The sequence below is a fragment of the Sturnira hondurensis genome, unplaced genomic scaffold, assembly GCF_014824575.4.
Source record: "Sturnira hondurensis isolate 20B ecotype Veracruz unplaced genomic scaffold, ASM1482457v3 Scaffold0022215, whole genome shotgun sequence".
In the NCBI taxonomy this organism is placed as follows: Eukaryota; Metazoa; Chordata; class Mammalia; order Chiroptera; family Phyllostomidae; genus Sturnira; species Sturnira hondurensis.
The window spans coordinates 3,548,028-3,573,002 of record NW_028094846.1 but is presented as its reverse complement, the minus strand read 5'-3'; the positions used below and the strand labels follow the sequence as shown (position 1 = coordinate 3,573,002).

The 24,975-nt window shown below is 51.4% G+C and overlaps 2 protein-coding genes across 3 annotated transcripts in view; one reads left to right on the top strand and one right to left on the bottom strand.

Annotated features, from left to right (window-relative positions):
• FIRRM (FIGNL1 interacting regulator of recombination and mitosis) overlaps positions 1-20,308 on the bottom strand; it is a 36,458-nt gene extending 16,150 nt beyond the window's left edge. Inside the window, exons 1-10 of one of the 2 annotated variants that reach the window (XM_037035322.1) lie at positions 20,110-20,256; positions 16,316-16,355; positions 15,103-15,191; positions 14,327-14,431; positions 13,724-13,864; positions 12,866-13,031; positions 11,349-11,433; positions 9,549-9,687; positions 6,500-6,580; positions 3,456-3,520 (exon numbers count right to left, since the gene is read on the bottom strand). In XM_037035322.1, coding sequence (XP_036891217.1) covers positions 3,456-3,520; positions 6,500-6,580; positions 9,549-9,687; positions 11,349-11,433; positions 12,866-13,031; positions 13,724-13,864; positions 14,327-14,431; positions 15,103-15,191; positions 16,316-16,355; positions 20,110-20,220 — 1,022 coding nt within the window. In that variant the 5' untranslated portion in view covers positions 20,221-20,256. Of the gene's footprint in view, positions 1-3,455; positions 3,521-6,499; positions 6,581-9,548; positions 9,688-11,348; positions 11,434-12,865; positions 13,032-13,723; positions 13,865-14,326; positions 14,432-15,102; positions 15,192-16,315; positions 16,356-20,109 lie in introns of those variants that run through there. The other variant, XM_037035323.1, reaches the window with a different exon arrangement.
• Positions 20,309-20,332: 24 nt separating this feature from the next.
• METTL18 (methyltransferase 18, RPL3 N3(tau)-histidine) lies at positions 20,333-22,973 on the top strand. The gene is made up of 2 exons (XM_037035320.1): positions 20,333-20,551; positions 21,619-22,973. Exon 2 carries the CDS (start codon positions 21,803-21,805, stop codon positions 22,922-22,924), a length of 1,122 nt encoding a protein of 373 aa, XP_036891215.1. The 5' UTR covers positions 20,333-20,551; positions 21,619-21,802; the 3' UTR covers positions 22,925-22,973.
• The last annotated feature ends 2,002 nt before the right edge of the window (positions 22,974-24,975 follow it).

Here is a 24,975-nt window from a genome sequence, read left to right as displayed (position 1 = left end):
AAACATTGTGTGTGAAACCACATGATGAGTTCTGGCGTAACCGCCCCCACGAGAGGTTGTCTGAACGTGCCAGGACCCTGCTCGGGAGCCAGAGCTCTGCAGCCACGGAACTGTCCCCCAGCGCTCGGGGAGGGACTTTCTCACGGAGAAACACCTCAGTGACTGGGTTACAGTCAACTTCCATCAAAACCCATGGGACCCAGGGTGTGTGTTCGGTATGGGTGCCACGTGACAGTGCTTGGGGAACCCTGTCCTGCAGGGACAGTGACATCTGAAAAGACACACTGAAGTGGACACTCGGAGCCTTGGCGGTGCGACAGAAAAGTACCACTGCCGACTGACCGCTGGCTGCGGGGCTCTGACTCCTGCATCCGGCCCCCAAGCCTCTCGGCTGCCTCGCTGGTGACACTGCACCCTGGAGCCGAGGGTCAGTGACGCGGGAGGTGCAGGACGGATAAAATGCAGGTAACTGAACTCTAGGTTTGAAGCACAGCTATGAAGCACCCAAGGGCTCATATTTCAATCAAATGATATTTTTAAAATTTTTTAAAATATTTTATTTATTTTATTTTTAGAGAGCGGGGAAGGGAGAGAGGGAGAGAAACATCCCTGTGTGGTTGCCTTTTGTGCGTCCCTGAGTGGGGACCTGGCCTGCAACCCAGGCATGTGCCCTGCCTGGGAATCGAACCAGCAACCTCTTGGCTCACACAGTCCGTGCTCCATCCACTGAGCCACACCAGCCAGGGCAAATGATGTATTTTTAGTTTCCTTACTTGACAAGCGTCCACCAAATGCCTGTGCATACATGCCATGCCCTGTTCCAGGACACAGCAGTTAACAAAATACAAAGTCACTGCCGTTACAGAGTTTCCGTGCTAATGAAGGGAGGCAGCTCAGACACAGGAGAGCAAGTAAATTCACAGCAGAGCAGATGTCGCCAAGTGCCGTGGAGAACAAACCAGGGAAGGCGGTCAGGAAGCTCTGATGAACTCCCTGCAAATGTGAGTCATCTGAGGGTTTGCACAGAAGTCACGTGATCTCGGTAAGTTCCATCCCTGCCTCTGGCTACTGCTCAGAGAACAGTCTAGAGCAAGGAGGGGGGTGGAAGCAGACAGAGGGCTGGACGGGGCGGGTGTGGCCGGAGCAGTGGGTGGGTTCTGTGCATGCACAGCGGACACACACACTTACACTGAAGGTGATCCCAAGAGTCTGCTAATTAACCGGACGTGGGGTTCGCAAACAGGAGGAAAACGTTAAAGATGGTGGCAGGCTGTGGGACCAGCTCAATCGGAAGCAGGAAGCTGCCACTGGAACTGAAAGGAGGGAGCCCCAGAGGAGCTGACTTGGGGTGTGGGAAGAAGGGGAGGGAGATGGGGATGACACGGCGGGAAACAAGAGCCTGGCTTGGGTCAGTGTAAGTGTGCGTGCCCTGATTGGCAGATCCCCCAAAGAAGAGAGAAATACACAAAGTCCTGAGACGAAATGACCACAGAGAAGGGGCCCAGAGACTGAGGGCCGGGGACCCACCCTAAAGAAATGGGAGAAGGGGAGGCACCTGCTGGGGAGGAGCCAACAGTGAGACCCGAAGAGAACCAGGAGGGAGGGAGGTCCCGAAGTCAGGGGAGAAGAGCTCTAAAGAAAGGGCCGAGCACCCCAACAGGCTGACGCTGCGGCTGCCCACTGGACGCAGCAGCATGGAGTCATGGCCGGCCCTGACCGGGGCTGTCCTGGGGAAGTGGTGGGCGCAGAGTTGGACTGGGACGGGTTTAAAAAGGCAGCACACTGACCCTTGAGCAGTGAAGGGGTGTGGGACAGGACCCCACCCCCAGACAGTCAAAGGTTCGCGTGGAGCTTCGGACGCCTCAGAACTTCCGTGACCTGCTGCTGACCGGAAGCCCTGACAACACACGAGCAGCAGATTAACGCCGATCTTTGCGATGTGCGTGTACCATAAAGCAGCCTGTGATGGAACGAGCTACAGAGAAGAACTTGTTATTAATCACGAGGAAGATACGTTCGCAGCACCTGCTGGGAGAGCCCACGTGGGAGTGGCCCTGCGCAGCTCGGACCCGTGGCGTCCGAGGGGCAGCTGTGGGGATGGGGGCGCAGACCCGGCCTCTGGGCCCAGTGCGAACAGAGGCATTAGTGGGAGGGGACCTGGAGCAGGACACTCCGCTGAGAGACGGTTTGTGCGGCTCTGCAGACGGGAAGAGAGCGGCCTGGGGCACGCCCGCGGGAAGCGGGCGGCAGGCAAGAGGGCGCGAGACGCAGGACAGGGAGGTTCGTGCTCTCGGAGACTGTCCTCCGCGTGCCTCCCCTCGCCCTGGGGGCACACACGGTGAGGACAGGGCTGAGCAGGAGGAAGGGGGCTGTGGGTGCTGGAGCGGGGGACACCTGGCGGGGGAGTGTGACGGGCCTGGGTGGCTNCTGCTGACCGGAAGCCCTGACAACACACGAGCAGATTAACGCCGATCTTTGCGATGTGCGTGTTCCATAAAGCAGCCTGTGATGGAACGAGCTACAGAGGAGAACTTGTTATTAATCAGGAGGAAGATACGTTCGCAGCACCTGCTGGGAGAGCCCACGTGGGAGTGGCCCTGCGCAGCTCGGACCCGTGGCGTCCGAGGGGCAGCTGTGGGGATGGGGGCGCAGACCCGGCCTCTGGGCCCAGTGCGAACAGAGGCATTAGTGGGAGGAGACCTGGAGCAGGACACTCCGCTGAGAGACGGTTTGTGCGGCTCTGCAGACGGGAAGAGAGCGGCCTGGGGCATGCCCGCGGGAAGCGGGCGGCAGGCAAGAGGGCTCGAGACACAGGACAGGGAGGTTCGTGCTCTCGGAGACTGTCCTCCGAGTGCCTCCCCTCGCCCTGGGGGCACACACGGTGAGGACAGGGCTGAGCAGGAGGAGGAGGAAGGGGGCTGTGGGTGCTGGAGCGGGGGACACCTGGGGGGGGAGTGTGACGGGCCTGGGTGGCTGAGGAGGAAGAGAGGACCTGGTGAGTGAGGTGACAGACCATTTTAGTGTCAGGCCGAGGGCCCTTCTGAGTGGCTGTCAGTCTCAAACGTCACTTAGCCCCGATCCACATCGACACCGCCCTGTAACTCCCACTGTTCTGAGCTACCTGCTACCTGACTTCATCTCGCAGCAGTGAAATGGAAGTGAACCAAGGCCAGCAGCGACGTGCCGACAAAGCACAGCGCGCACAGACCCCTCTGCCGGCCTTTGGTGTGCATCACCTGCCGGGTCGTCATCACTCGGCACCAGGTCCTAGTTCGGACCACAAAGATGTCAAACGCACACGGAATCTATTTTCAAAAGCTGTCATTTCCACCTATGTTAATCAGGCAGGTAAAAATTCACTGAGACACCGGGAGAAGTGACTCTGATGTGTGACTTTACAATGACACACATTCGGTCCTTGCCTGGCTTGCACGGCGACGCAGTGTTCTTCTTACCTGTGCGTCTGCAGGTACAGCTGGTGCAGCGCAGAGCAGGAGTCGGAGAGGAAGGGAAGGAACTCCTAGAACAGAACAACTGTACTCACTCTTCACACACCACGTACCTTTCCAGTACACAGCCTCTCAGAGGCATGCAAACAATGAAATAAAACCCAGGATGTGCCACGTTTTAAGAAATCTTGCATGAGAATAAGGAGGACGAGCCTGAGCACCTGAAGGTCCCCCTGTTAAAACTGTCACCAGAATGATGGTGAGCAACTCTCAGGCGCATAGCCCCCACTACGTGCTCGGCCGACATGCTGCGAGAGCCTTCGTGCCGTTGGGTCACATGATCCCTGACCCTCAAACCCCAGCCGTGCTGCTGTCCCCACCTCACAGCACAGAGCGCGGGGCCAGGAGGGTGTCCAGCACTGTGGTCCAGTCGCACACCTGAGCACCAACAAGGCCAGGCCTCGGGTGCAGAGGTGCATGGCCCCCACCCCCACTACAGTAAGCTGTCCCTCAGAAAGTAAAAGAAATTCTCTTTATTGTTAGGACATAGAAAAAAAGCTGATGATGAATTTTTAAAAATTAAAAATTCCCCTGGTAGAAAAGAACTGATTAAAAAAATGGTGTTAACGAGGGTTTCCAGGTCAGGATGGCGGGGCAGAAGTGACCTGCACTGTGCCACCTCCTCCCTGGACCAGATCAAAATCACAACTATATCATGAAGCCACCGCCCGGAAGGACCACCTGGGTACGAGCTGAACTGCTCTCCAACAGCTAAGGACCTGAGGAGGAGCCACGCGGAGACTGGTAGGGGCAGATGTGCGACCGCCAGGCCCTGCACCCACCTGTGCTGGGCAAGCACCAGAAGGGACATCTCGGCTGCAAAGGTCCCCCATGAGGAGCGAGGGGTCCCAGCTCCACACCCGGCCCCCTGCCCCAGGGCGCCAATGCCAGAAAGAGGAGTCCCTGTAACATCCGGCACAAGCCAGAGGGCACTGTACCCAGGTGAGACGAAGGCTGCTGGGGGCCAAGGCATTCCCCCGAAAGACCCACTCGCCCGAACACAGGCCCCCTTGCTCACGGACTCACTCGCTCTGGAAGCTGAGGCAGAGGCAGCAGCCCAGCAGCGGGTGCCAGGGCCGGGACAGACAGGGAGGAACTGACGCGACCCGCTCCAGAGCACGCCAGCGGGGGCAGAGGTCAGGAGCTCTCCGGCAGGCACCAGTTCCTTTGTCCCACGCCACACTGCCGGAGGTGCCAAGTACTGGGTGGGGCAGAAGCAGGTTTATAGTTGTTCGTATGGAAAATAACACAGCCCTGGCCAGCGTGGCTCAGGTGGGTGGGCATCGTTCCGCAAACCAGAAGGTGGCGGGTTCCATTCCCAGTCAGGGCACAGGCCTCGGCTGCGGGTTTGGTCCCTGGTCGGGGAGCATAAAAAGGGCAACCGACTGAGGTCTCTCTCTCGCATCAATGCTCCGCTCCCTCGACGGCACAGTGATGGGAGCAGCCCGAGGGCCCAGCGACAGGCACGTGCACAGGAGGCACAGAGCTGCCAGTGCTGCGCAGCCAAGAGATGAGTGAGGTCTTGCTACCTGTGCCACACGGATGCCTAAGAGCAAACCGCGCGAAGTGCAACGAATCGCACAGAGGAAGACAAATGCCAGACAATTTTACTTCTCCGTGGAATCTAGGAAAACGAACTACATGAACCATCTGAACAGAAACAGACCCACAGACCCCAAAAGCATTTTGACGGCCGCCAGATGGAAGAGGTTGGTGGGACGGGCAGAAAGGCAGGAACTACCGCATTTTTCAGACTATAAGACATGCTTTCCCCCCAAATTGGGGGGGAATGGGGGTGCATCTTATAGTCCGAATGTAGCTTACCTGGCTTGCTGTAAGGGGTGGGGAGCGGTGGCAGCCTATGTTATTTATGTTATTAAATATTTTACATTTTTTGCCTCAAAATTTTTCCCCCTACTTTCCTCCTCTAAAACCTAGGTGTGTCTTGTGGTCTGGTACATCTTCCAGTCTGAAGAATTCGGTAAGTGCAGACCGGCACTCACAAACGCAGCCACGGGGCTGGAAGGCCCAGATGGGAGTGCAGCCAGGAACACCTGCTGACCAGCCGCGCGTGGCATCAGACTGGGCTACGCGGACCGGGGTCACCGCGTGAGGGGTGTGTCTGATGACCGTGCTGTGCGCCTGCAACTGGTACTACATTCCCTGTCAACTGTAATCGAAAAACAGGTTTGTATTTTCTTACAGTGGCGTCATTTAGAGCAATCTTGCCTCCGACACACCAAGCAACCCCTAGGCGGGTAACTGCCTGCACACTGCCATCCGGGCTGGGCACTGCCACTGAAACACACCCGGCGACCCAGGGGCCCGTGAGAGCTGCGGCCGGAGAGCGCGGCAGCTGCCATGGCCCACGGCCGGTGTGCTGGCCACTGGCCCCACTGACCACGGTCGGCAGTCACTGGAGAGCCTGCCTGCTCCTCAAAGCACAGGACAGGGTCGAAGACGGGTTCGTGTGGACAGCCGTCCTCTGTTTTTTAATCACTAACACCCACTTCCTGGACGCTCCTTTCACTGGCTGCCGCGAGCGCTCTGCTCTCCTCTACACGAGTCGTCTTTTCCCGGAGCCACCAGCCGCTCCCTTTGCACCCCCTCGACCGTCCCTGCTCCCCGGGAGACCCCCGACTACGTGGGTTTCCTTAACATTACACCACAGTTTTACAGATTTGAACAACACACGTGTTTGAAGACAAATGAAATCATCTTCTGAAAACTGATCTGGGCTTACAGAAATCTTATTTATATCTGTATTAAGTAGCTTTTTCAGATAACTGAACAAATAACAATGGTAGCCACTTACATAATATCACAGATGCTCAATATTTAACTGACAATACTAAATAAAAAAATAAATAAATAACCCAAAAAATATACTCTTGACAAAATAACTTCAAAAGACTGCTCTCAGCAGGAATGACACAAACACGATAATTCGCAATTTACTCACGTGTACGCATTATAAAAACGAACCTCACCTTAGTGTAGTGCAGAAGACAGTTGGCAAAGAAACGACACAATCTGAGTGTTTTCTGAAATAATTTATAGTCAGCATTATCCTGTTTCAAAAAAGGAAGAAAGTATAATAAATAATAAAAAATATAAAATTAGCTTACCTTGTACATGAGAACATTTCCTATAAAGATCTCTTAAAAAACCCTTAGAGTACAAACATTTCCCAAGAAAACGTAACTCTATTCTGAATTGTTAGGAGCCATACAAATCCCAAATCAGAGCAGAGATACTTCAAAAAATCGAACCCTACGTTACTGAAAATAAACTTTAATACATAACAGCAAAAGAGGTGAACCTTCTGGGCTGACCAAAACACGGAGGGGACGTGAACGCCGCACTGCCCTGCGCCCCGTGCAGAGGAGCGGCCGGGCGGCAGCGAGGCCTCCCAGACCAGGAAAAGCATGGCACGCAAACAGCAACGCAAGGCGGCAGTTCGCAGGGCTGAGCAGGCTGCTTTCATCCTGACTTCTCCAAGAAGCGAGAGCAGGGCACCAACCCTGCCCCTCGGTGGCTCCCTGAGCTGCGTGACCAGAGAGCGGCCAAGGAAGGTCAGTACTCAGTGTCTCAGGAGACGGAGTCCCCGTGCTCCCTCTCTGAGACAAGAGAAACACTGAGTAAAAACGACAGGCAGAGGGCAATGAAGCTCCTTGTAGGCAACAAACACGAACGCATGTTTAGTCTCAGAATACAAATTTCTAAAAGCAGTGTATAAACAAAGGTAGGAACTGCAGCGAAAATTAATATCGAAGGGCCTTCCAAATAAACCTCCCTATCTTCACAGAAAAACGAAACCGCTCGTAGATGGAAGACTACGCGCTGGAAGGAGGAGGGACCCAACGGAAAGAGGCCGGACGCTGAGCCCAACACAACACCCTCACTCAGAAGGCGCACTCGGGACTCAGCGGACAGCAGAACCGTGTCGGTCTCCTGTTACGGGCTGACGACGTCCCCAAACGTGCTGAAGTCCTAACCCGACACCGCAGAACGTGGCTGGAGGGGAAGCTCGGGCACCACAGAGGTGCTGCGTGAAGGTGCGGGAGCGGGACGTCCCGGGTCCAGTCGGCTGGGTGGCCAGCGAGGACGATGGGAAGGCACAGGGAGACCCCACGGGTGACGAGGGAGGCGGAGGCCGGGGTCACCCAGAACACCAGCCACACCAGGCACAGAGCACAGTTTTCAGACAGCAGGGATCTGAAGAATGCGGACTCTGGGAGCAAGGCCCTGCCAACGACTCTCTGGCGTCCACCTGCAGGGCCGTGAGGGCGCAGAGGTCTGCCATTTCACCCGGGCCACAGCATTCGTGGTCATTTGCTGTGGCAGCCGGGTAAGTAAATACAGGGACTGACAGACCCATGACCCTTCCGTTCATGGCATACAACCAATCAAGCCTAGTGGTTTTATTCAGACATCGGTGAAAACACTGGCATTTGGAAAACTTTGATTCTTCGAGAAATACCAACAGCGAACAGCAGAGGGCACTGCCAGACAGCATTTAGCGTAAAGAATGGAGTGGCTGCAAAGACCACAGCCAAGCTCCATTTTCCCCAGGGACAGCGAGTAGAAATGTTCCAACTTGTCAGTCCCAAAGGTTCACAAATAAGGAAGAACGTGAAAATCTGCTTGGAAGTTAGGACAGTTTGCCATATTAATTCTCTGATTTTCACCTGCAAACAGGTGGTAAGAGGTGAGCGTGTGTACCCAGTACAAAGAGCCACCCTACCAGGCACCCTCTGGCCTTCCTTCTCTCCCACTGCTGACTGTGCCGTCGCCTGGGCTTTCCACGTCCCCTTACTCTCCCACCCTAACTAGCTGGGTGCGGTGGTGTCAGGGAAAGCGAGAGGGAGCTGGGGAGAGAGCAGGCCGGGGCAAAGGATACAGATGCGCCAGAGAGAGGCCGGGAGCCGACGACCCTCCTGCCACGGCAGGTGGCCCAACCAACCAAGGCCTCCTTTCAGCAAGGTCAGGGGCAACCAGGAAGTGCACGGGGAGGAAGTCGGAGGACGGAAGGAAAAGGGGAGAGAGAGAAGGGGAGTAAGGGGAGGACAGGTAAGAGAAAAGAGAGGCAGGAGGGGACAGTCCAGTCCCTTCCTGAGCTGGCCCTCACCTCCTCAGCAGTGGCAGAACCCTTTTTCAACTCCCGCCCCCCGCCCCCGCCCCAGCCTCTGCCCCCAGACTGCCCCGACCCCAGCAGCCGCCACCCTCACACAGGGACTGGGCGAGTCCTCCCTCCTCCTTCCCTCTCTGGCGGGAAGGACAGGGACACAAAGGGCTCCCTCTGGCAGCCAGCAGGCCTCCAGCAGGAGCGTGTCACCGTCACGCTCACAGAAAGCCCTTGACTCCTTTCCCACTGAAATACGCACCTGTTCGGTCCTGGGTACTATTAACCCTATGATGTTAGGGCTTTAGGAGTTAAATAAGTGTACAGGGCTAGTCTGACAACAAAGGCACTGTGTGTAACACTGTCATTGGAAAATGCACAATTCCCTGTAAGCAGGTTAGAAATAAATTTTTAGAATATGATGGTTTATAAGTGGGATGCCAATTCAACACTGTAATTCTTTGCAATCAAAGTAAATGCAAGTTCACATCTACCTTAGAAGACACGCACACACACACACACACACAGTTGTATGTTGCGTCACTGAGGCTGCACTGGGTCAGTGAAGAAAGGCTGGGTATGGCCCCTCTAGACGGCCTTAAACAAGTACAGGGCTGAAGTGTCAGACTTGGGTTTGGGGGAAGAGAAGAAAGAAAGGATGGCGAGGAGAAGGCCTGGGCCCACCAGTTAGTACGGAATGAGGAGAGACAGCCAGACTGTAGGGGGAAGGAGAGCAGGTAGGCTTCTACCGCCACGTTCTGGGTGAAAGTGATGACGGGCTGTAACCCCCACCTCACAGACTGAAAGACAGGCAAGTACAACTGAAACAAAGTAAAACCCTTCCAAGTGCAGCGCCCCCCAGGGCCCGGTGCGGGTCCGTAACTGGCAAACAAGTGCTGTGGCAAAAGCCGTACCTGCGCCCCCGCCTGGGCCATCTGCTCCGCTAGCTGCAGGCCGGCCTGGAAGGAGCACAGGGTGTCCTCGCACAAGCTGGTGACGAGGTCTCTGTGCCTCAGCTGGCTCTTTACACCCGCCTGGTGCTTCAGGCTCTGCCTGAGGATCACACAGAAAAAAGCGGTCAGCACAAGCAGCACATCAGGGAACTTCGGACCGTAAACACATGAAGGAGCATGAGAAACATCACAGCGCGCACGTATGAGACACGGCACAGGTGTGTCGCCTTTACTTGGGAAGCAGTTATGTTAGTTTAAGTTGCTGTTTTTTTCAGTTTCTCCATGCAAAAGGTGCCAGTCTCTCTGCTGGGCTCTGGGAGTAGAGGGAAGGAAGACACAAAGCGTGCGGGCCCGCGTGAGGGAGACCACTGCGTCACGACCAGCATTCTCAGGGTGAAGCGGGCACTGAAGACGCGCAGGGTCAGCAAGGCGCAGCATGAAGAGGAGCGTCCTGGCGGCGGGGAAGCTGCGACAAGGCTCCGGGACAGGAGCGTTCAGTGCGTTCGAGGAAGTCAGCCAGGGCGTCAGACGCATTTCCTCGGGGGCCACATCGGCCTCGCGGTTGCCTCCAAAGGGCCGAGTGTACCTTCAACTCCGTAACAGTTAAGGAGCAGTCACAGTTGTACAGTCCTGAAGTTATTTCGGCCCTTTGAAGGCAACCGCGAGGCTGGTGTGCCCCATGAAAATGGGTTTGACACCCTGCACTAAGAGCCGGAGAGGGCAGCGGAGACAGGCTGTTGAAGAAGGCAGAGCCCAGGGAGGGTTATTAAGTGGTTACTCGGTAACACGGGGTGGACTTTAAGCAGCGGAGTGACTGATTACATTTTGAAACATTAGTCTGAATGCTGGGTGGTAGCGATTTAGAGGGGGTTGAGAGTGGAGGGTATTGATGACAGCGATGATGGTGACAGTAACACAACGAATTCACTGAGCACCCACTACGTGCCGTGGCCCCTTCAAAGCATCCCGCCCTGGTGGACTCGGCCCCCATGAGAACCCACCGTAAACGGGCCGTCACTACTCCTGTTTCCAGACAAGCAGTCTGAGGTGCGGAGAAGTTTCCCAAACCACCCGAGTGCTGAGAGGGTCAGTCACTTCACAACAGACCAAGCGATATGCCGCGGGGCTGAGCTGACACTCCTCGCCACCACGCCATCACCTGGTGGTGACTTTGTGAGCTGCGTAAGTAAGTGTTACTCTGACCTCTCGTGTGCCACGCGTGTGTGCGAAGGGGGGGTGCTCACCCACGCCTGCCCCTTGACTGTGTGTCCCCCGCCCCTGGAAAACGGACGAACACTGCGGGCACTCTCCCCGGTGACCCTTCACAATGCTCCAGTCAAAGCCGCTTTGTAAAGGCAGTGGAAGTTGAACGACTCAAAAGCCCACAGTGAAGGGACTACACCCAGCTCCAACTGTAAATGTCATTACGAATTTTCCAGGCTTACTGTCTGGAAACGGGATGCACAATAGTCTCCTCAACGGCAGTGGCAGCAAGCAAGGGGTTCGAGGCTAGCCCGACCGTGGTGGTCCAATCCTTCGGGATTACCGGCTCACTGGGGAGAACTTTTATTTTTAATTTTGGAGGCGGCAGGGTGAAGTACAGTTTGGTCTGGAAGCTACGTGTGGGGTTACCTGGGTTACCAGATAGCAGGGCCAGTGAACGGTTCATACACCCATAGAAGAGGTTTTAAATGCAGTCTGATGTGAAAAATTAAGATCTGAGACACGGAAAATTACAAAAAGTAAAAACAAAACACTTACTTAATTATAAATTTCCAAGTGTTGGCGTGGAATGCATGGTCCATACTGGAAATGACAGAGCAGATGTCCAGCAGCGAGTGAATGACTGCAAACAGAGTCAACAGAACACTCAGAACCTTCCGGTGTCCGGAGTCTCGCCTGTGCTCAGAGTGTCTACCCAACAGTCAGACGTCTGCTAAAGCAGGTGAGGCAGTCCGCAAAAATGGTGTCCAAATAATTATTGGAAAAGTGTCATGCTTTCAAAGTTTTTTATAAATTATAGAACATCTGAAGTTTGCAAATACCCTATGACCTAAATAAAATTAAAATGTTGAGTGGCATAAAGTTGTACCCTGTTCTACCTGAAATATTCTCTTTGTGGAATTCCACTCGAAAAGGACAAGAAGAACCTAAGGCAAGAAAACGTGACAAGGAAGAACTGGAAGAAATCTGCACAGTTCTCACGCAAGGCGTCTACGCTGTCTGCGGCGGATCACTGACAGAAATGGCCACGGCAGCTTCCCCTCTGTGCACACTCTCAGGCGGTGCCCTTCCACACGCCCTGGGCTCTGGGCTTAGCCGCACAACCTGCTTTGGTCCACAGGACAGTGACGACTGGAAGGCGAGCGAACGAGTAGAGACCCGAGAGTGCTTGTCCCTCTCAGAAACCCTGAGGCCGCACCAGGTGGCAGAGCCCGGGCAGCCCCCCTGCTGGAGGACTCACTGCAACAGCGGGCTCGGTGCTCCTGCCCCTTCCCACGGCCAGACTGCGCCAGGCCAAGGACCCACACACGAGGGAGCCCCCTGCCATGCGGAGCAGGGACAGCCGTCCCAGTGGAGCCTAGCCCAGCTGCTGGCTCACCGAACCACAGGTCAGCAAGGCAGTGGTCGTCTTAATCCCCAGGTTTGGAGAAGGTTTGCTGCAGAGACAAGGGCACCTAATATGCCGCACCGAACCTCTTCCCCTCACCATGAAGTGAGGGGTGCGAACACTGCTCCCCAATCTCAGGGCCTAGCCCGACCGTGGTACCCGCTCCTGAGGGAAGTCAGCTCTTCAAACACGACACAGAATGTGACGGAGTCTGCCCTGGGTAATCACGTACAGTCGATGACACACTGGGCACACATGGACACACACAAGCACGGGGGATTCCATGCGTTCCGAGAGGGGCCTGCACACTGCCCTCCCCGTGGGCCATAGCTTCGGAAGCCCCGCAGCCCCTATGTGCGACTGTGATGATGTGGCGGACCTCTCTCTGTGGTCACTGCGGGGGGCTACCTACCATGACCATCATCTGAACGCACATGCCAATGCTGGGCATCGAATAGCGAATTTAAACCCTAAGATTTAAAAGGCTGAACGTTCAGTTGAATGTTCAAAGGGCTGAACAATTCAGTGGAATTGTTCAAAAGGCCGAACATTCGCCCGGCAGGGTTTATCTTACACGCGGAGGCACCCCGAGTCACTGCAAACAACGGCGGCCTGGGTGTGCAATGACCACCACTCCCGGTGGCACGCAGCCCCGCCCCTCACTCACCAATCGCCATGTCCAGAGCGCTGCCCTTCTCGTCGCCTGCAGGGTCCGTGCCCACCATGTCCAGCAGTTCCATCAGCTGCTTTTGAAGAGAATAGGCCTCCTTGAAAAGAGCCTGGAGAAGGTCTGAAACGAGGTGTAAGCGCCCAGAATACACAGACTCACTGTTCTGCTCAAATGAGAGAAGAAGAAAAGAAAATCACGAAAAGCTCAAAAGCCAAATTCACTTTCACTCGTAACATCAGAGACCACAAATTTCATGCTTTCCACCGAATCACATATTCGTACACGGAACAAAGGATTCACGGACACCCGTTAAATACAGTGCCCGTCAGGAGAAGCGAGCGGCCACCAAAGGAAGTGACTCCCCAGACCCTGCAAGGGCAGCGCTGAAAGGGGGGTGCAGGACCTTGGGTCAGGTGCATGACGACACGTGCCCCCTCACCAGAGAGGGGTGTCAGCTAACACACGGCAGCACCAAAGTGGCCCACAGCTTTTGTGCCTTCAAACTGCCTAAGGGACACAGAGAGGAACCAAACAAGGTTCCCTGACCCACTCACTAAGGAATTCACCCCTTTCACCAACGTCACCGCGGAACTATCTCAGGATCCCTGTGACTAAACAAATTCCATCACTTATTTCTTGGTAGAGAGAACACAGGGTAAGACAAACAAAAGACAAAAGCCCGCTTTTATCACTTCTTTATATTAAAAATATGCACATGCATGCTTCTAGTTCTACGGCAAAGTCTATTCCAATAACGCGGACTCAAGTGCATCCTCTTAGCACCGAGACCGTGCACTCAGCCCCCCTGCCCTCGGGTTCTGGGCCATTTGGCATGTACCTGGACCCGCGGCTCACCTTGCAGTGCACAAAGGTACCTCTGATCACATGCAGGACAGAGGAAGGCAGGCTCTGGATGTCATCGAGAACGACGGGCCCCTGCGCGGCGCAGACACCCTGCACACACCCTGTAAGAGCTCCTAGGACCTGCACCATGGCCTGTGAACAGGAGAGAAAGGTCACTCAGAACATGTTTGCCGTGCCACCGAAAGCGGCAGGCTGAGTGCCAGAGATGGAGCCGTGAACAAAACGGGCCCCTGTTCTTCCGGTCACAGAGCTCAGTCTGTCAGAGCGAGCAGCCAGCCACGCAGTGAAAGAGGAGAAAGCTGGACTCCTCACCCACATGTTGAAAAATATGCCTGGCCCCCTGCCCACGTGCTCAGGAATGACAGGCAGGGCGTGCACTCTCCACTCCTTGTCACCCTGAAGAGTCTGGGTGTGTCCTCAGCATGAAGTTGTACAAAAATCGAGAATTCAGGTTTCTGCACCCACACCTTTAATTCTGTAAGTGAACCTCCCAGCGCCAGCCACCGCGCACCGGAAACGGGCGGACCGACATCAGCACGGAGGTCCTCTCGCTCCGCGCTCCCTCCGCCCATCCTGTCCTGGCCTCTGACTCACCTGTAAGGTGCCCCTCAGAGTGCTCTGGGCTTCTGGGTTTTGGCTGGACAGTTCTCTGGCTTGAGTGGTCACCTCAAACAGCATGTCATCAAATAATTTCACAGTCTGTAAATACAAAGCAGGTTATTAGTAGGAATAGAAAGCACTAGAAAAGGAATCTTTTAAAAAATCAGATGATTTTTATTTGTCTAGCTTACCAATTACACCTAATTTAGTTTAAAATATATGTTATATAGAAAACATACAAGGTGGTATAAAATTATAGTTGCGAGTATGTGAAACAGCTTATTCTTGTATCATTACTTGTTAATTACTGAATTATCTTCCACGTGAACAACGGTAAACCTACTTCTGCCCAACCTTGCATATTATCAATTATCTATAGTGATTCTGCAGTATAGTCTCTTTTTAAAAAGATAACAATTACAAATAAATGGTACAGAAAAAACACAAAAAAGGGACTTGCTAACTTTACCACCCAACCCCAATTTTCACTTAATAGCAGTAAAATGTAAGAGCACTTAAAATTAACTACAAATAATTTAAATTCAATGAGTAAAGGGTCCCTACTATCTGAAAATGTAAAATTTTTTAATCACCTAACTACTCCAATGCCACCATGTTCTCACACGAGATCTATGTTTTACTACTTTATTGGCATGACGAGTATGTCTGATACATTAAAAAAAGAACCGCAACTGAGGACACTCTGAAGCGGAGGTTGGATTCCAACTGCCTCTGTGGCCTGTACGCTGACTAAGGTAACGGTACTGTACCTTGGGTAACACTTGTGAAAAGAAAGTCTGCTCCAGTGTCAGGCAGTTCATATGAGGCAAAAACATTTCAACGACGATTTTCAGAATCTCTACAAAGCCAAACAGAACACACTCTGGAGGAACGTTCAGTCACAGCAGCCGACAGAGATCCCTGCTCTTCGCAGATGGGAGACGCGAGCCCCACCGACAGAAAGCGCTGTAGTTCCGAAAGCCATAATCTACGCAGAGAAACTATTCACCGAAATAACAGCAAAAAGAGGGAAACTGTGTCCAGCAACTAAGGACCGGTTAATGGGTACGGGCACCTGCACTGAACAGGATCTGTGATCAGTGAAACGATTCCCAGTGATTATTTAAAACCATGAAAAATGTTTATAGTATTTTAAAATTAAAAAGGCCCCCAAACAGTATCCCAGTTTTAATAGATGTAAACATGTGCATACAAGAAATAATAGACAGTCTGACAGGAATGCACACCAACGTTCCATACCAAACAGAATGCTCTATATTAAAATCCTAGCCATTTTGGATCAATGGGTGTTTTATAATCTTCTGTTTTTCTCTCTGTTTCAAATTTCCTATAATGAATATGTACAATTCATACTCGGGATAAAAAATACTTCTATTACATAAAAAATTAGACCCCAACAGGCAACGCAGATTCAAAATCATAAACAAATATTCCACAACCATTCTAACTCAAAATAAACGTAAACTCCAAGTCTAGTCTTTACTCTCCACTCCTAGCTAAGTAAATCTTACCAAGTAAGAGCAACGAAGACAGATGACCACAAGAAAGTCAACGTGCTCCAAATGACAAATGTGTCATCATCTAAATGACCAGCTTTCTGCAACCTGGAAACTATTTTCTAAATGCTACTTAATGCGAGCAGCTGGAAGCAGTCAACTGCAAAGCTGTTTCTTATAGGTCTAACCACGTACAACATCTAACACCTGAAGTGGACACTGTGCTCACACACACATTATTAAACAGAACACATTTGCTCTCTTCTGAAAATGGAATTTAAACCTAAGCACTGCGCTGTAACTAGAGGAGTGTGGGCACTGTGAGTAGCTGACGGTTAAGAGAAGCCGTAACGCCACGATGGGAAAAGACTTAATGTGAAGGGAACACAAAACTGGATCGAGGGAAGTGTGACTCAGAGCTTAACAACATCAAAATAAAGTGTGCAGTTCAGACAGTTTTACTTACGGCCGTGCTCAGTCCAGCTGTCAGCGTGCTGGCACATGGAGTGAGATAATTAAGGAAAACCACAGTAACAGGATGCTCACCACTGCGAATTAAGTTAAAAGGACCGTTCCTGAAGTTTTCAGGAACATGATCCAGAAGAGAATGAAATCAGACTCAAATTACTGGCATAATTTCGCTTTTATAAAGTTCATGCTAATTAGGTAAACAACCAATATTACAAAAATATTTTACAGAAATATTTTCAAATTTGCCTTTTCAACCTATGTGTAGCCATAAAACACTTTTGACAGATGGCAGGCAGCGCTACAACAAACCATGGACTTCTGGCTTTCCGTGCAGGAAGGCATTTCTGGCCTCTCAGCATCCCTGCCGTCCTGTGTCTGTGCCTGTCCTGAGTCACTCACCACTGCCCCCTTCCTTCCACGCCATCTGCACACCTTTCTGTACCAGCCTCGTCAGACTGAAACGCTTCTGTGCATGAGAGCTCACCAAAAAGTCCCAGTAAATCCTAACAGAAATCACATTATAAAACACCTATCTGTACACCATCGAGAACTGTTAGAAATGTCACAATGTAAAAACAATGTGAGAACTATTAATGTGTCAATGAGAAAAATGAATATCCCCCAGCTCCATCACACTAATAAAATTGATTTTTAAATTCTCACCCTAGGATATATTCACTGATGTCACTCACAGAAACATTGATCAGTTGCCTCCTGTATGCACCCTGACCCGGGATCCAATCTGCGACCCAGGTTATGTGCCCTGACCAGGGACTGAACCTGCAACCGTGCGGTGCACAGGACGATGCTCCAACTGAGCCACCCAGCCAGGGCTGACTTTTCTTCTGAAATCTCCATGGTGCATGTATATTTATGCAGCAGCATTCAAAACGAGGTAGAGCCATTAATTTATTTGAGTCTAGTAGGACATAATTTGCCTTAAGAAAATATTTCAGCAAAGGTCAAAAAATTCTAGCCTCTTCAAAAATTAAACGTGCATTAAATTATGCAGCTGAAGACATGCAGCTAAAGACTGGAAAATAATATGTAAAGTGAAAAACGTGAAAATGATTGTTTCAGTGATGCAACAGTGGATTTAGTGCAAACTTTATTGCAAATTTGTTGAAAAGAAATATGGTCTAATGAGACTTGCAGGCATTTAGAAAACACAGTAGTTCGAGTCTGTCACTCAATGCCTGGCACGTGCCAGGCCCTGCTCCAGCTGCGGGGACAATGCAGGGCAAGCACCTCTCCCTGCCTTTGGGACCTTCACTCCGTGGGGAGGGAACGAGGAACAGCAACAGAACCAGCAAGAGGATTTCCGTCAGTGACAAAGTCCTCTTCAAAAACCCATAGTGTTGCCGACTGGGCGTGGCACAACGACCTACAACTGAGGGCTCTGAAAACGGCCAAGTGAGGTGATGCTGAGCCAGGACTCGAGTGAGTAGTGCAATAGGCTGGGGGACCCCCGAGGCCGAGGGATCAGCAACCGAAGGCAGCAAGGATGGGAGGCAGCAAGCGAGGCCGGGAGAAGGGCGAGGCTCAGATCACAGTGGATGGTGTAGGCAAGTCTGGGTTTTATTTCTAATTTAAAGATCTTCATTAAGATCTTCTTTGTTTTAGATCTTATTTAAATCTAATTTAAAGAAGATCTCCTTTAAGATCTTCTTTTATTTCTAATTTAAAGATCTTTTTTGTTCGTTAAGAAGCCACGGCGGGTAGGGGGAGAATTTAAATAGGAAATCATGTGATCCATCTTTCACTCTGGACTACTTTTAGAAAATGGATGACCAGGGGACTCAAAAAACCTCCCCCAAATTTATCTATTAAAAATGTGTATTTATTCTTATATGTTAAACATCAGTCACCTTCAAAGTACTCCCCGTTTGATGCAATACACCAATTGCGTTTTTTCCCCTGCTCAAAATAGTTTCGAACTCATCAATTTCGATGCCTTTTAGTCCTTCTGCTGTTTTTCGTTTCACCTCTTCCACCTATATGGGCAAAATGTTTCCCCTGAAGGACTTTTTCATTCAGTCGCTTGGGGTGAGACTGAGTGAATAGGGAGGGTAGGGCAGGGGTCATGCTGTTTTTGATCAAAAACTGCTCAACACTCAGGCAGGTGTGGGCAGGTGCACTCTTAAATCACCCACCATGCAGGTGGCAAACGCGTTGAGTCTTCCTGAGAAATTCATGGAAGCCAATGCAGCCTCTCACAATGTCAGCTGGTGCACTGACACAGATGGGCTCCTAGAGCATTCACCCAGCCCGGGAAGCCACTGTTACAAGGGGCCCACCCTCCAGAAGAAGGTGCTGGGTTTTGGGGGGGCCTCCCCATACAAGAGGACATGAGGAAACTATGGGGTCTGGAACAGCTGTAGGAGTGGGAGGATGGAGGTAAGTGGACGGATTCACGATACACCTTGAAACCAGAGGCGACAGAACTTGCTGACTGGATGTAGGGATTAGGTTTGTAGACCATTCACAAACAGGAAGTCCTCCCTTAACGTTGCCCACAGGTTCTCAGACTAAAAGGAACAGGATGCACAAAACTGGTTTTTCCACAGGCTAATTGATATAAACAAGAGTTAGACTTCTATTTCACAACGAAACAACCTGGAACAGAATTATGTTCTTGGGGAACCTGTGTTTCAATAAAGAAAACTGGGGAAAGAACAGGTTTGGGTGCTTCTGCATGTTACACGTGAGGTGCAAGACCAGGTGGGAACCTCACCTTCCAATTATTAAAGTCCCTCTGTAAGTTTGGGGGGAAGAAGAGGAGCCACGCCCCTGATCTTTGTAACTCCAAAGCCTGCCACCCTGCCCAATACAAACATGTTCGGGACCCAGGGAATGCTTTTGAGGAGGACAGCTATTTTCCTTCAAAGTTTAGTGCATGAGGATGGTGATTCCGTGTCTGCACGACTAACAAAGGGCTTCCACAGCTCGCGGGACTGTGCTAATGTCGAATGACGACGACGCACGCAATAACATTTGGCTTGAACTGTAAAAATCAGTTGTGCAGTGTTGAGAGTCCCTCAAGAAAAGGTCTTTTTTTTTCTTGAAGTGTAGTTTTAGATTGAAGATGAGCACAAAGGCATAAAAGAACTACATTTTCACATAAAAGGCTGGGGCACATTTCCAATCCCAAAGGTGCGAGACGACGAAAGAACGGTCTGCACCTGGACAACCGAGGCACTGGCCGCTCAAACCCAGCAGATGGAACCAATAACAACAGTTAGCAACTCCTAACCAGCAATGAACAAAAAAAGAGGGGGGGAGGGAAGGGGAGGACCTTTTCTTTTAACATCGTTTACACACTCGGCACCACGGCAGAACTGCGCCCCACGGTTCGGGAGACAGCGTGGTTCACATCCACCACCCGCCTGGGACGCAGCAGCTCAGGGCACCTCCCCACCCCACCCAGCTGAAACCCAGGGCTCGCCCGACAGCTCAGGTTCGAGTCCTTGCCTGCCCCGCTCTCCCAGGCAAAAGTTATTTATACGTAATTGCACGTGACGAGCACAGAAAAAAGGCAGAGGAAGGGACGAAAACGCCAGTTTCACCGCCGCGAGCGTGGAGCGGGGCGCCTGCACGAGCCCTCCCAGTCCCGACGCCAGGAGCGGCCCCCGCTCGCCCTCCGTCCCCTCGCCCACAAAGAGCCGAAAGGGTTCAAGCCGCGGGAACCCAACGCGACCCGGCGGCGGGTGTGACAGGCCGAGGGGAGAGGTGCGACTCCGGCCCTACGCCCCTGTCCAGGCGCCAGGCGCCGGCGCCAGCCAAGGATATGAGTAGCCGGGGCAGGACCGTCGGCAGTTCCCGGCGGCACAGCTCCTCGGGCCAGCTACTCAGTTCCTCCAGGGGGACGGCGCTCGCCGGGACGGCACGCTCCTCAGACATGTTTTCTCCCGGGAGCTAACATCCAAACACTCCCGCCACCGCCAAGAACGGAAGCGCCGCCGTCCCGGCAGGCCTTGCGAGCTCCCGGCGGGCGCCAGAACCATAGAGAGGGAGCGGGCTGCCGTCCTCGCTGAGCCCCGGCCCCGCGCTGCTGGGGGCGGGAAACGGGCTCGTCTAGCCCTCGGAGGACTCGACTCGCTGGTGCGCGCTCTTCGTCCTGATCGTCCCGCCCGACGTCGGGTTTCCCGGCGCCGGGAGCTGGAAACTCGCAGGCTGTGTGCCTCCCGATATCTGGATCGCTGTCAATGTTACGTCGAGGCGCTTTAGGGAGGTGAGGGCCAAACGTCCCCAATTACCACTCCTGGTCCCAGGGGCCTTTGAAATTGCACATCTGGGGCGGGGTGTGCCCGGGACCTGCAGCGGGTGCCAAAGGGCGCGTTCCTACCCACTTAGCCGTGCGACCCTGTCTTGTACCTCTTGTGTACTGGGAATAAAGACCCCACCTGCCAGAACTGTGCGTTTTGAAGCGGATCTAGCACCGTAGATACAGAGAAGAATCCCAGTAAAGTTGCTTCCACTTTAACGGGTCTCTTCCAAACGTTCACTGCCTTATTTTGTGTTTGCTCTGCCACTAAACTGACTCTTAGTGATTACTCCAAGAGCACCCCAGGCCCATCCACTTGGGGCTGCTCGTCTCCCCTAAGTGCAGTGAGGTCAGCTGGGTGAACTTGCACCAAAGCAGAGCCGCCCAAGTTTTTACAAGGCTACCCATTTACCAAGAGACGCTCTTGGACCCCTGTTACTTGCAACAGAAGCAGACTGCAGTGATCTTGGAGTTTACTCACCTAGAGTTTAGCAGGTGATGTGTTTGGGCTGCGTCATGGCAGGTGACAGACGCCAAGTAGCTAGGCTTGTCATTTCCTGCCCGAAATTTTCAGACTTTATGTTTTTATTTCTAGTTGTTGTTGCTGCTCTTGTTATTTTATTTATTTTTTTTACTCCACATTCTCTTCTCCAACTTTCAACCCTTGAGGGGTGGGTGTGCTTCCAAATCTTTTTATTTCCCTAGCAAATTTTATAGAAAAAGCTGCTGGTTTAGGGAGACGGGGGTTACTGTTTAATATTATAAGGGACTATTTCATTTTGCTTTATTAAAAAAGATTTTTATTTATTTATCTTTAGAGGGGAGGAGAAGGAGAGAGGGAGAGAAATATCAATGTATGGTTGCCTCTCATGCATCCCCTACTGGGAAATGGCCTGCAACCCAGGCATGTGCCCTGACTGGGAATCGAACCACGATCCTTAGGTTCGCAGGCTCATGCTCAATCCACTGAGCTACACCAGCCAGGGCTCATTTTGCTTTTTAATAACAAATTTATTTCTTCTTTTTTTCTCCAGAGTTAAGCAGAGACCTCTAAGAAGTCATTTGGAAACATCTCTAAATATTTGTAACTGTATAAGCAGCAAAAGAGAAATGGACCCAAACGAAACTACATGCATAACTGAGACAGGTTTATGATCCTGTCTTCACTTCTGAGCAGAAGCTGAGGGGTCTTCCTTCTGATTGAAGCCTTGTGCGAGGATGACTTTTCAATTTAATTTCACTATAGAAGACCTGCTGGAAAATGAATCAACAGCCCTTGAAGATGGAGCTTTGACCCCGAACTCCTCAAAAGAGGCTTCAGTCTCAGAAAGTCAGAAAGGCAAAGGTAGGGACACAGGCTGTTCTAGAGAACAGAGGGACTGCCCTCGGGACCCCTTGGGGACCCCCAAGTCAGTGGGAAATGCAGCTCCCTCTCAGGACACAGGCAGCTCCCTCGATGCAGCCCACAGCTCAGGTAACTTGGAGCCTCACGGAAAACAGCCTTGCTCGAGACTTGCCAAAGAGCATGCCGTGCCTGAAAATGTAAAGGAAGTGATAGAAAATAAAGTCTTAGAAAGGTTACCAGGTCTCCAGCAGGTTAACATGTCGGTCGTGAAAACCCTTTTGTTGAAAGAGAACTTCCCCGGAGAAAACATCATTTCAAAAAGCTTTTCTTCTCACTCTGATCTGATCACCGGTGTTTACGAAGGGGGCTTAAAAATCTGGGAATGCACCTTTGACCTCCTGGCTTATTTCACAAAGGCCCAAGTGAAATTTGCGGGGAAAAAAGTGTTGGATCTGGGCTGTGGCTCAGGGTTGCTGGGTATAACTGCCCTCAAGGGAGGGGCCAGAGAAGTTCATTTTCAAGACTATAACAGTGTGGTGATTGACGAAGTAACCATACCTAATGCAGCAGCCAACTCCGCTCCAGAGGGTGAAGAAAGTGGTGGAGACCAACCAGATGTGAAAAGGTGCAGGAGATCGGGAGCAGCACAAGGGCTCTGTAAGTGCCGCTTCTTCTCTGGGGAGTGGTCTGAGTTTCGTGAGCTGCTGCTCACGGGGGGAAAAGGCTTTGACAGGTACGATCTCATTCTCACCTCAGAAACCATTTACAATCCGGATTACTATGGTTCTTTGCACCAAACGTTCCTTAGGCTGTTGCATAGAAATGGGCGGGTGCTTTTGGCCAGCAAAGCACATTATTTTGGTGTCGGAGGAGGTGTTCATCTCTTCCAGAAGTTTGTAGAAGAAAGGAATGTGTTTGAGACCAGAACACTTGAAGTGATTGATGAAGGACTGAAAAGATTCCTGATTGAAATGACTTTTAAGTGCCCTAGTTAATGTCCACAGAGGGACATTCACTGAGGGAAATAAAATCACCAAAAACTTGTTCTGAGTGTTTAATTTCTGCTTTGCTATTATTTTTTTTTTCTGAAATTAGGATTCAGTGCAATATACTTACTGGATGTCTGTTAACTAGGTACTTGGGGTAGCATCTTGCTTGATATTTATAACCTTATGAGGTATATAGATCATCCTCATTTTAATAACCAGCACAGTAGCTAACAGTTTCCTATGTGCGGGGCAGAAACCTATACATGTACTAACACTGAATAGTCATTAACAGCCCTGAATTTGGTTGCAATTCAGGCCAAAATTAGGCTGTAGCTAATATCTCCTTTTTCTAGATAAAGAAATTGAGACTCAGACCCGAGGAAGTAATTTGACCCCTCACACTTCTGACCTTGAACCAGAACCCGTACTGATGTACTGACGTCTGCCTAAAAGCTTTACTCTTCTGGGGTCTCAGCCTGACCTCAGCCTGGTTTTCATCACAAATATTTCTTAGCACCCTTTTATTATTCTGAAATGAATGTCACGGTTAAAGAAACTTATTTATGCCCATCATTAAAAAGCATACATATTATAAATCAATCCCTAATGTACACAGCCATATATATATATGTCATATATACAATTATATGAAGAAAGTCGTTTGTAATCAAATCATTTGCATCTCACCAGGTAGACGCACAGGTGTGTGGCTACAGAGAAGACATGTGGTAGTGAGATGTTTACCCCGACGGTACCGTTAGTATAAATGCCACAGCTACAATTCCAGCCCCCCTACTAGATAAGGCAGAATGGGCCTAAGACCTGGGCTGGCTCACTGGGGAGGGACAGAGCATGGAGAGAGTCCCATGACAATAGACAGTATTGATGATTCAGGGACAAATAGGTACCTCTCAGTTCTCCGGGAGGAATTAGACTCCCAGTGAGGTGTCAGCTAGGCCTGTTCAGGAGTACACGGGACACAGGCCCCACACAGGGACTCAGCACAATTTCGCTGCATAGGGTGGCGCCCCCTGAAGACAGGCACAAGCCCAGGCCTGGGAACTAGATAACCCTGGGGTAACAGGCAGCCCAACGGGACACACCTGCCCAGGGAGCTGGCAGCAGAAGAGACTTGAAACATAAATTACAGCCACAAATCCAGGAGAAGTGTGCCCAGTACACCTTCCCATGCAAATGGTTTAGCTCAACTGTTCAAAGAGGCGCACGTGTGTTATGGTAACGAGCTTCGGAGTCCAATGCCTTGGGTTGAAGTTCAGTTTCCTTATCTGTAAGACAGGGTTTATAGTAACAGTAACCCTCCAACAGTGCTTTTAAATAACACTAGCTAGTGTCGAACATGTGTTATGGTTCCTTTCACATGGTTCCTACATATAAATGGAAATTATTATTTCCAAGAATCCTCTTAATAGTCATCCTGTTTTCTCGATCAAATAGGAAGCCTTGATCAGTTCCGTTAAAAATTAGGTGTGGCCCTGGCCAGTGTGGTTCAGTCGGCTGGGTGTAGTCCCATAAACCAAAAGTCATGGGTTGGGTTCCCGGTCAGGGCGCATGCCTGGTTTTCGGTTTTGATCCCCAGTTGGGGCACGTGTGAGAAGCTACTGATCAATATTTCTCTCCCTCCCTTCCCCTCTCTAAAATCAACAAGCATGTCCTCAGTTGAGGATAAAAAATATATACTAGGTCTGTGCCTTCCCAGTTCAGAATTTGGAGAAACAAGTAACTTCCAGGTGGGCCTTGGCCCAGCACCAACCCCCTGTGCTCTGCTTCCACACACACCCTCCCCCCGGCCCCCGCAGCTTCACGTCAAAGTTTCTAAGCCATCCTTTCTGGACACGTTGGCTTTTCGGATCATTAGGGATGAATAAGAGTTCATCTTGTAAAGCCGCAATAAAAGCTTTCTTCTAGAAACTCAGTCAACAGCCACGCCACGCTCTGCCTTTGAACTTGCCCCTGTCACACATGCCTGTAACCCTTAGTTCCACGTCGACTGCCCTCGAGGGCCTTTCTGCCCACAGCTCAGAGACAGGGGCACCAGC

Coding starts and splice junctions, on each gene's coding strand:
- METTL18 (XM_037035320.1), top strand. CDS start 21,803: ATGACTTTTCAATTTAATTTCACTATAGAAGACCTGCTGGAAAATGAA.